This window comes from Apaloderma vittatum, unplaced genomic scaffold (assembly GCF_000703405.1).
Source record: "Apaloderma vittatum isolate BGI_N311 unplaced genomic scaffold, ASM70340v1 scaffold23617, whole genome shotgun sequence".
NCBI classification, from domain to species: Eukaryota; Metazoa; Chordata; class Aves; order Trogoniformes; family Trogonidae; genus Apaloderma; species Apaloderma vittatum.
Genome location: NW_009724860.1, coordinates 1 through 9502, shown reverse-complemented (window position 1 = coordinate 9502; position 9502 = coordinate 1). Strand labels below are relative to the sequence as shown.

The following is a 9502-nucleotide window of genomic DNA, read 5'->3' as shown; positions in this document are numbered from 1 at the left end:
TGCTGAACCACAAGATATAGGTATGCAGACATTCTGCACCATTTCAAGAAAATTAGCATTCTCACCTAACTTGCTGGACAGATTTTTACTGAAAAGACAGAGTATGAGAACAAAGAATCCTCAATAAGTATTGCTGGGCTGCCAATTGCTATCTTCCCCACAGGGTGACAGGAAACAAATCTACCTTATATCAAGAGCACCTGCTCTAGCGAATGGAAAGGAACCATGAGCTGGCAAAACTGGACACTCACATCACTTCTAACTCTGTAGGTTTCAGAGATCTCAGTCTTCGAAAGTTTTTTTTTTTTTCCAGTAATTCAACACACGGCCGTGTTCTTTGGGAGGCAGTTTACTGGCATTACTTTAGAGGAGCATACTACATAAAGCCACGCTTTGTCCTGTGGGTTTCTGCATGCATATTTGTTTTGGCACCAGGCAGCTTGGTTATAGAGGATTTTGATCAAGCACTACAAGTATGTAAAGTTAAATGTACCAATCTCTCTCTTTACACCTGACAGGTAGCTTTAGGCCCTCAAGATTTTCTTACTTATCTGTAGAGCACCTGCCAGTATGCTCATCACCAGTCAGCTTAACTGAAGCTGTCAGTGACAGAATCCCACCTGTGTGGGGCTTTCCATTACATTAGAATGGAAAGCCCATCAGTTATCACACTGGTAAGAACTGCCATCCAGTAAAGAAATGCAACAACACAGTTAACATTCAGTGGATTTTCTTGTAAAAGTGAAATCAGAAATTCTTTGCCTGCTTTACATCTCTGTGACTGGACACAGGCTTGAATGTAAGTTCTGAGACCCAACACCATTTCCTGGGCCATTTCATAAGATACAATTCAAAATCACGAGAGACTGCTACTGAATCTACTTCAGCGTAGCATAGGAATCCCGTACCTTGTGCGACAGAGTCAGACTGCACATCCCCATCGTAGTTCTTGCAGGCCCAGACAAAGCCACCTTCAGATTTCAGGGCCTGAGCAACCATGTCATCAATGAGCCTATGCTCATACCAGATCTTTTTGGCTTCAAACTGGGACTTGTATTCTCTGGAAAATAAAAACCAGAGCACCTTGTAATACAGATAAAAAACAGGGTTTACATAATTTATGCAAGTATTTGTGTATAGTTAGGTGCATAGAGAGATTAAAAAAAGTAGCCAACTTAAATTTACATCCTCTTTCCTCTTTCTTTGGGTCTTGCTTGCTTTGCTAGGCCACTGCAAGTCTGTTTCTGAATCACACAGGAGACCACAGGAAACCTGTGACTCCATTAGGAGATGTGAACTTCACAGCCACATTTAGCAGAGCTTTGAACATAGAGTACTGTGTCTGGCAGGACAAGGAAGACTGCAACAGGGAATGTGCAGAGCCCCGCTAAGTGCTGCCGAGTGTCTGAAAATGTTGAATCAACTGTAGCAGCTCACAAGGCTGAAGAGGATGTTCCTGCTGCAGACTTATGCACTACGGTAGGAAGTACACAACTATCCTAGTTACCTGTCATAGATCTCTTGGAAGATGTCTTTAAAGCGGCCATCGTATTTCTTCAGGATGGTGTTCTTGGTGCTCATGTAGAGGGGCCAGCCTTTAGACAGCGCCATTTGGAAGGAACTGTGAGCAAAATCCCTGATAGACTGGTCAAGATTGTACATTCCCATAGCTACACCACCACAGTCTGTTAGTGGAGGAAGAACAAACAGGAATCAACTAGACTTCATTTTGGTTAAGAATTTGACAGTCTCCCCATACCATAGGCAGGCAGGCTGGTGTTATCCCCAGGTGTCTTGCTATAGTTCTCAATTTAAAGCTGGTTCTTTCAGGAGAAGATTTACTTTGCACTACCAGCTCAAAGCTCCAGCAGTCCTGTGACACGTGAACAGGAAGGTGATTTTGGTTTATGGTTAGGTACATCTTAATATTTAATTGTCATCTGATACTCCTTAGGAGTTTCTTCCTAATCCAGCCTAAGCAGCAAAGCTGTGACAGGGGTGAGTGTGCTTGAACTCCTACTAGCCATGTAAGTAACAGTATTTTTCCATCAAAGCAGCAGGCAGCAGTTTGGAACAGAGGTCTCATTCAAAGCTAGAAATGGCTTTGCTCCCATCTTAAGTGCCTTGTACCTTCAGGCTTTGACTGCACTGCAGAACTAACTTGAGCAGTCAGAGGCTGCTTTGCTTAATTCAGGGAAACAAACCCTCACAAACATTCCTGCCTCTTCTCAGCACACGTGTCTGGCCTACCCTGCAGCTTTGTTTCACCTGCTCAGGCTCACTTCCAGCAAGTTGTGTGAAGAACGTGCCAGTCATCTGGGTGCAAAGAAAAGTCCTGACAAGGTTCTGAGGAATCATCAATGCTCACATGACACAGACATGTTAGCAGCCTGAACGGAAGTGCTTTAAACGTACAGCTGAGCTCACCTGGAGGAAAGCAGCATTCAGATCACGAGAGAGGTTGACTGTGGGTGAAAATAGGGTCTAGGGCTTCACAAAGAAAGCTTTGTCATCTTGAGAGCACAACTCTTTGTGTTTCTAGTGAAAAGTAGATACCATGTACTCAACTTTAAGCACCTCCTATGACCACCTCTCTGTTTACAGTACCTTTATTATTATTGCTCAAAAAGCACCACAGATTAATTTTTCATTTTTGAAAAGAGACTCTTTACCAATATCTATTTGTCTTTATCTCCAGGTGGTTGTTTTTATATAGCCATGCATGCAGAATGAAGAGGGGAAGCCAGAGGAGGTTTATCTGCTTGCCAAGATAGCAAGGTCACATAAACTTGGTATCAACAGACAATGAAATTCCTGTTGTTATCAGCTAAAATACACATTGTGCCCCTGCCTGTCTTTGTGAGTCAAGGACAGAATAAGGTATGACCAGCTGGAAAGACAGTGTCCTCCACAGCCATGATTTCACAGCTGACATATGACAACTATTAAGTTTTATGCAAATATTTATTTGCAGATAGGTTAAAAAACAAACAAAACCACAGAACTGTTGCAATCATACAATCCTGCTGCCTAATAAAGTCTCTTGATTTAGCAACAAGGTTGAACATATTAGTAAAGCAAGAGGACAAGCTGCCCTTATGCATTAGGGAGATATGCTGGCCCAGCAATTATCTGTGGGGAGGAGAGCTCTCAGAGCAACAGCGCTACTCTGCCATCTTTGCACCTCCCTGCTTCCTGCTCGCTGATGGAATGCAGAGCAGCAAATCAGACTGGCAGCTGGAACTGCCAGACATCTCCAATACAGGCTCACCAGTCACCGAACAGATTAGGCCTGGCAGTGAAGCAGGTGAACTCCAGATGCAAGGCTGTGCAAAAAGAGATAGTTGAGATTCAGGCTCCTGTCAGCAAGAATGCCAGAGAAATCAAGTGTTACAAGAGCGGGTCATAAGGCTGAACTAAACCAAAAGTATCGGTGTTAGAGATAATACCTACTTTCAAAGTTATGGACCAGATATGTGACTGGTTTGCCTCCATCTCCCGGAGTATAGGTCATCTCTACTTTTCCAGGCCCAGGCACCACAAAATCAGTTGCTCTGTACTGTTAAAAAAAAAAAGAAAAAAGAAAAAAGAAAAAAGAAAAAATTGCAATGATGATTTTATCTATTAGAAGGATAGAAACACAAGGCCTCATTTGGGAGGGCAGGGTGCAAAAAAGCATGAACAGCTGCACCAAAAACCCCAAAGAACAGGCTCTGTTTAGTCAGCCACGTGATCATCAGATTATTTTGCTGCATATTAGGAAGACAAATAGTTAAGTCTGCCCGTTTTAAAAAGGTTCTTCCTCTTTAAGTGAAAAAGCTTACAGATTCTTGGGCCCTATAAGAGTATTTATAATTGCAGATGCACTGAAGTCTTAAACTTCAAAGTTCCCAGAGAGTTGTGTGGTCTGTGAGAAGCAAGGCTCCTATCCCTGCCTCAAAAAAAGCCATTCATGTCACAACTACTGATCTCATGAATAAGGGGGAATCACAGAGCATCTTAAAAAGCCATTATTTGCCTCCATCATATGACATTTGAAAGGCCAATCTCTAGTGAAAGTCCTTTGAATTCTGTAAACAGGTACACATTTTGCTCCTCTGAGCGACACAGAGGCACAAAAAAAGCCAACATGTACTTGAAGTTTTCACATGGTGTCTCATCCTCGCAACTGTCCTGAAGAGTACTATTTAAGGTTACATTTCCTTGAAATAATCCTTGTTCACATACTTTCCATGCTATTGAGGGAATTGGTTCCCTGAGCTGTTCTGAAGTTACAGAATTGTCTTGCTCATGCCTTTTACATGTTCCTCCCCCTTAATCCATTGTTTCCTATTATTGTTTTGACCTTTTCAATTATTCAGTACAGCTACAGACATTGAACCTCATTCTTTTCTACTATAAGGGCTCTGCAATTATTTTTCTCTTAGACATTTATTATTTTACCTTGCCCCCTCAGCTAGTCTTATAACTTGCTCTCAGTTTGAAGGTCCACTTGGCTCTTCTGGAAAACGTTTCTTTTGTTTAGTGTTTGGCTGCTTTAAAGCATATAATTTTCCAGAGGAAAACAGTATGGTTGATTCTTGTCCTCTGGGCTGCCCAAAGGCCACCACACTGAGTGCCACACCAGGGCCTTCCATGGCCTTGCACTGCCTCTGCCAGGGGAGCTCTGTTGAAGGCTGTTTCCCTACTTTGGTACCACAGCCTGATGTGCCCAGTATGAATATCAACTCTGCAGGAGTGCTGTGCAAGTAAGTTTAAGAAGCAGAGATAGTTTAGGAAAAAAAACCAACAACCACAAAACAACACAGCAAAACAACAACAAAAAAACCCCAACCACCACCACACCCAGGCACAGAAGGCAACTTTGCCCACTTCTAGAAATCCCTCACTTGGATCCATTTTTGCTTTGAGCAACATCCGCCACCTCCTGTGGCTTCTGAGGCTTCTCAATCCTTCTGAGAAGGAAGATGATGGGCAGCGTAAAGGATATTTTGTAAACATTGCTATGCAGAGAAGAGGGTTCTGCAGAGGCAAAGAAAAGTAACTTAGAGGAGTTATATGCTCTGTTTTAAGTACAGACCTAAATAGTCCAAGCACAGACCCTGACTGCAGCTATGCTACAGGATAGAGGCATGAACTAGGCTCTCTCACTCTTCACCAGGTGCCATAGAAAGTGCTAGCAAGTACCTAGTCCCAGGTGGAATGCAAGGGATAAAGCAGCAGCACAGGGATGTCCAAATCTTTGTAGCTCTGTATCAGCCAGGACTAAGGCTGTTCAGATAAAAAGGGTAAGCACTGAAACAACTCACTTGATCCCCATAAGCATGACGACCAATGACAATGGGTTTCTCCCATCCAGACACCAGCCGGGGAATGTTCTTGCAGATGATAGCCTCCCTGAAGACAGTGCCACCTAGGATGTTTCTAATTGTCCCATTGGGAGATTTCCACATCTGCTTCAACTTGAACTCCTCCACTCTCTTCTCATCAGGAGTGATGGTTGCACACTTTATGCCAACGTTGTACTTCTTAATGGCTTCAGCAGCTTCCACAGTTACTTTATCATCTGTGGCATCACGATGCTCAATGCCCAAGTCATAGCTGTAACGAACCCACAAAGATGGTCAGAACTGCTCAGGACATTCACTCATGTCCAACAGGAAAGAAACCAGATCCCTTATGTGGCCTGTGAGTGTGGTTCCAGCACTCTTCCAGTTATTCCTCTTCCAGAGCAAATGCTGCTGGAGTGGAAGAAAACATACTCATATACTGATACTCCTGTTGCAGGTAGCAGGTTGGCGAAAGGACAGCTTCAGCTTTTGGCCGAGGCTCTTTGCCAGCATGGAACATAGCCAGTATCTCCTCTGCCTTCCCTTCTAAGCTTCCTGGCAATCAAAGTTTTCAGTCCGGGATTCTAATGGTATGGAGCAGCACAATCCCCAGATGAATATGGGCCTTTATTTCAAACTTCTTGTGCTGAGGGTTCTGACCTTTCTTAATATACTGAGCATATGAAGCTACATCAGGCTTCAAATCAAAAACTGCTTTGACAATGGAGCCACAATATTTGGTCTGGCAGCAAAACGGCCACTATTCCCCTCAAACAGTCAGAGGAAGCACATTGCCCACACTCACTGTTTTAATAGATTTTGGAGAACAACGGGTGACCAGCCTGGGGCAGCCCTGAAGCACAGCCAGCTGTACATGAATCTGGCCATTGTGCTGGCTCAGCCAGGGGTCTGCCTTCCCTCCTCTCACCCCTCTCTGAAAACGGATGTTCTGCAGACTGTGTGCATGTATTATGCTGTGGAGTTCCTGTTTGCTTGGTTCTCAGCACCAGCAAGCAGAAAGTCCGATGTAGGTGGCATGCAAATGACTCCAGGAGTAGGGGAAGAGGTCAGACTTGTGGGTTTAATAATGGTGGATAACACTGAAAGCCTCTGTCCACATGGCTAAGAGCAATGCATCTGGATACTTCCCTAATAATTATAGCTCAGTGGCTAGAAAGCTAAGAGAATTTGTTCTGCTTGACCAGATGCTGTAGATAGCATGTCCCTTTTGCCACACCAGCTGCTAATATTTGTTTTTTCCAGAAGAGTGTAGTAGCACAGCCTAAGCTAGGGAATAACTGCAACAGCTATCTCACAGTGCCAGCAGCCAAGCTCAAACTTACAGATGTCAGGGCAGTGTCTGTGCCCTACAACTACCCTTTTGCCCTCTGGGCAGATCTTTAGACAGAGATGGCAAGAAACCATAAACCTGCTCAGAGTCCACAGATACTAGGCTTCAAGTCAGGGAGTGGCTGAAACACCACACATTTCTAATTGCTTAGGCTACAGGAAGCCATGCAGACTGTCCAGGTGCTGGAAAGCCAAGACAGAGTAGATAAAAAACACAGACCATGTACGTGAGAGACCTTAGAGGCACAGCTAACCCGCAATTAAGATTTACTGCTTACTGCTGTGAGGAACCCCAGAGGGGCTGCTAGAGTTTGACAAAATACCTTCAGCACGAGCCCATGTTTTCCAGAATACTAGTGAGGGTTGACCCTTAGGTAAGTTAACCAGAGGAATCTGCTGGCAATTTTACTGCTATAAAAAGGACTAGTTAGCCTCTCTGCACTAGTGCAGGAGGAGCTATAAGGCTCTCAGTGCTAGACATGATTAATGCCTAATGACACATGCAAACAGCAGTTCAAAGTAGCCATGTGTCACAAAAAGCCGTTACCTGTGCAAATCCAGATCTACATAAGGAAAAATCAGCTTTTCTTTAATCAGTTCCCAGATGACTCGTGTCATTTCATCACCTTGCATCTCCACAACAGAGCCTCCATGGATTTTTTTAGACATCTTGAGCTGTAATAGACATAAAAACCCCAACTTAAGTTAAAAACTGCCAACATACATCAATACATGTAATCTGCATTTTAACAACACAACTAGAAGAGAGGTACTAATGCAGCCTACAGAATCTCTCCAAAAGTCTTGAAAGAAAAACCAGTTTATCCCTAGTTTCATGCTAACTGGTAGTTTTCTTAAAGCCCCAGGTCCTAGGGACATCTATCTAAGAACAAAAGTACAGGTTAGTAACTGAGATTTAAGGGCACGTGTTCAAAGGCATGAAACTATGACCAAACTCTTCCCCAGAATTCCACAGAAACAGCTAAGCACCATTTTTAAAGGGTTTCTTGAGTTCTAATTGAGTTGCCAGTTTAACCTTTTTCTGAAAAATACGAGTTAACGGACATTAATGACAGCTCATCTTGTTGGCACTATTGGGATTAATACGTTGCTAGTTTCTTTATTAGCTTCCTTCCCCAGGAAGAAAGTAAACAGGCACAGAAATCCAAGGGCCTCATCAAGAGTACTTTCTCCCAGCAAGCTTTATTTCTGTTGTTAAAATAAACACTGGACAGATTTGTTTTCCATATGGACCAGAGGCTTCCCAAGGTATTTATTCACAAAGCCTCAAAAAAACCAAACCTGAACTCTGCCCTTCTATTTGCACTTTGTTTCTTGACAAAACGCAACCCCACAAAGCACTGAACTGTTCTAAAACAGTGCCCTGCTTTCCAACAGCCACAGTTTCTTGGTTCGCATCCCTGATTATGCAAGAACTATGACTTGGCAAGTTCCTCCTGCCTAGACAGCCCTGTTCTTGTACGCAGCTGTGAGGATACTACAGTGAGATACCAAGCCCTTGTGCTTGAGGTTGCAGTCTCACAGATACCAAGGTCTGTGAATGGTTTTATCCAGACTGCGGGGTCCTACTGTATGCAAGGTCTATTCACCTAGATGAAGTTAAGTGCGACGTTTGCAATGCAAGGGCCCCAGGTTACAAGCATGTAAGGAGCGTGCTCCCTAGTTAATTTTTGTTTTAAATTAAACTAACTCATGCTGTATTTCTAGAATTCGATTCATTAAATGTGTTTGAGAAGAGAATAAGCTTTCTAAGCTATATTGTAGCTACTGTGTCAGGCTTTTCCAAACTTTTTGTACAGCAAAAATTAAAATAAAGTAAAATGAGGTTATGAGTTACTGAGAGTACTGACTATTAGCACATAAACTTAAAATGTTAAATTGTCCCAAATAAAGATATCAGCCAAGATAATATTAGGCCTCTCTAGTTCTCATGGAAAGCTTTAACTTCACATGACCACCCTCTGTCTGAGCTCAGTTCATGTATGCAATGGGCCCAATTTTCAATTGTGACTATTTAAATAAGGACCGTATCACACTCCCATGGCCTAAGCACAGAATTACTACTTATGAGATGTTTTTGTTTGCTTTTGGCACTTACACAGTCTGAGAAACAGTCTGATTCATTCAAGCTAAACTGTACACAGACACCTACTCACCGCTGCTTCTTTTGTGGTTTGGTCCCAACTTAAGTAAGACAAATCACACTGTATCAGTCAATAGGTTTTGAAGAGCTGGCTTCAGACCTACACAGCACTGTTGTCACATGGGGAACACAAAAGTATGTGAGATGCACCTCCATGGAGATACTTCACCACTGATATGTGGCAACAGCAGCTTCTTAGAAAACTCTGACAGCATCCTACATGCTTATCTGATCATGGCTCCAATACTTTTCTCCTCCTCAAACACTGACATTCCCAGTTTCTCTGTGCAGAGGGGCAGCATCCCTCTTCAGCGGACAAGTAAACAGGCCAAGAGGTTCCTCTAGAGGAGACACACTCCCTAGAGTTCAACTCTACGTCACCCTTCCCCTTTGATTTTATACTCTCCAGAACTGCCAAAAGTAAGCAAGACCTCTCTCCTACAGCAACACTTCTTCAAATACACTTAACCCAGGCATTTAGCTAAAGTAGCTTAGAGGAAACTTTGAGAATTTCCAAATACTCCTTGGTCCTCAGGAAGGACTCAGGGCCTACAGTCAATAATTAACTATTGCAACAACTCCTTAATTCAGGTTTACAGAGAACCTCCTCAGAACAGGTGTGGACCAGGGAGAGCCGTGCCGATCGCTGTCACTAACC

The 9502-nt window shown here is 43.2% G+C and overlaps 1 protein-coding gene across 1 annotated transcript in view; it reads right to left on the bottom strand.

Annotated features, from left to right (window-relative positions):
* Positions 1-7363, bottom strand: part of IDH1 (isocitrate dehydrogenase 1 (NADP+), soluble) — a 9509-nt gene extending 2146 nt beyond the window's left edge. Inside the window, exons 1-5 of the mRNA XM_009872695.1 lie at positions 7228-7363; positions 5310-5601; positions 3454-3559; positions 1508-1685; positions 909-1060 (exon numbers count right to left, since the gene is read on the bottom strand). Coding sequence (XP_009870997.1) covers positions 909-1060; positions 1508-1685; positions 3454-3559; positions 5310-5601; positions 7228-7349 — 850 coding nt within the window. The 5' untranslated portion in view covers positions 7350-7363. The remainder of the gene's footprint in view (positions 1-908; positions 1061-1507; positions 1686-3453; positions 3560-5309; positions 5602-7227) is intronic.
* Positions 7364-9502: the final 2139 nt, after the last annotated feature.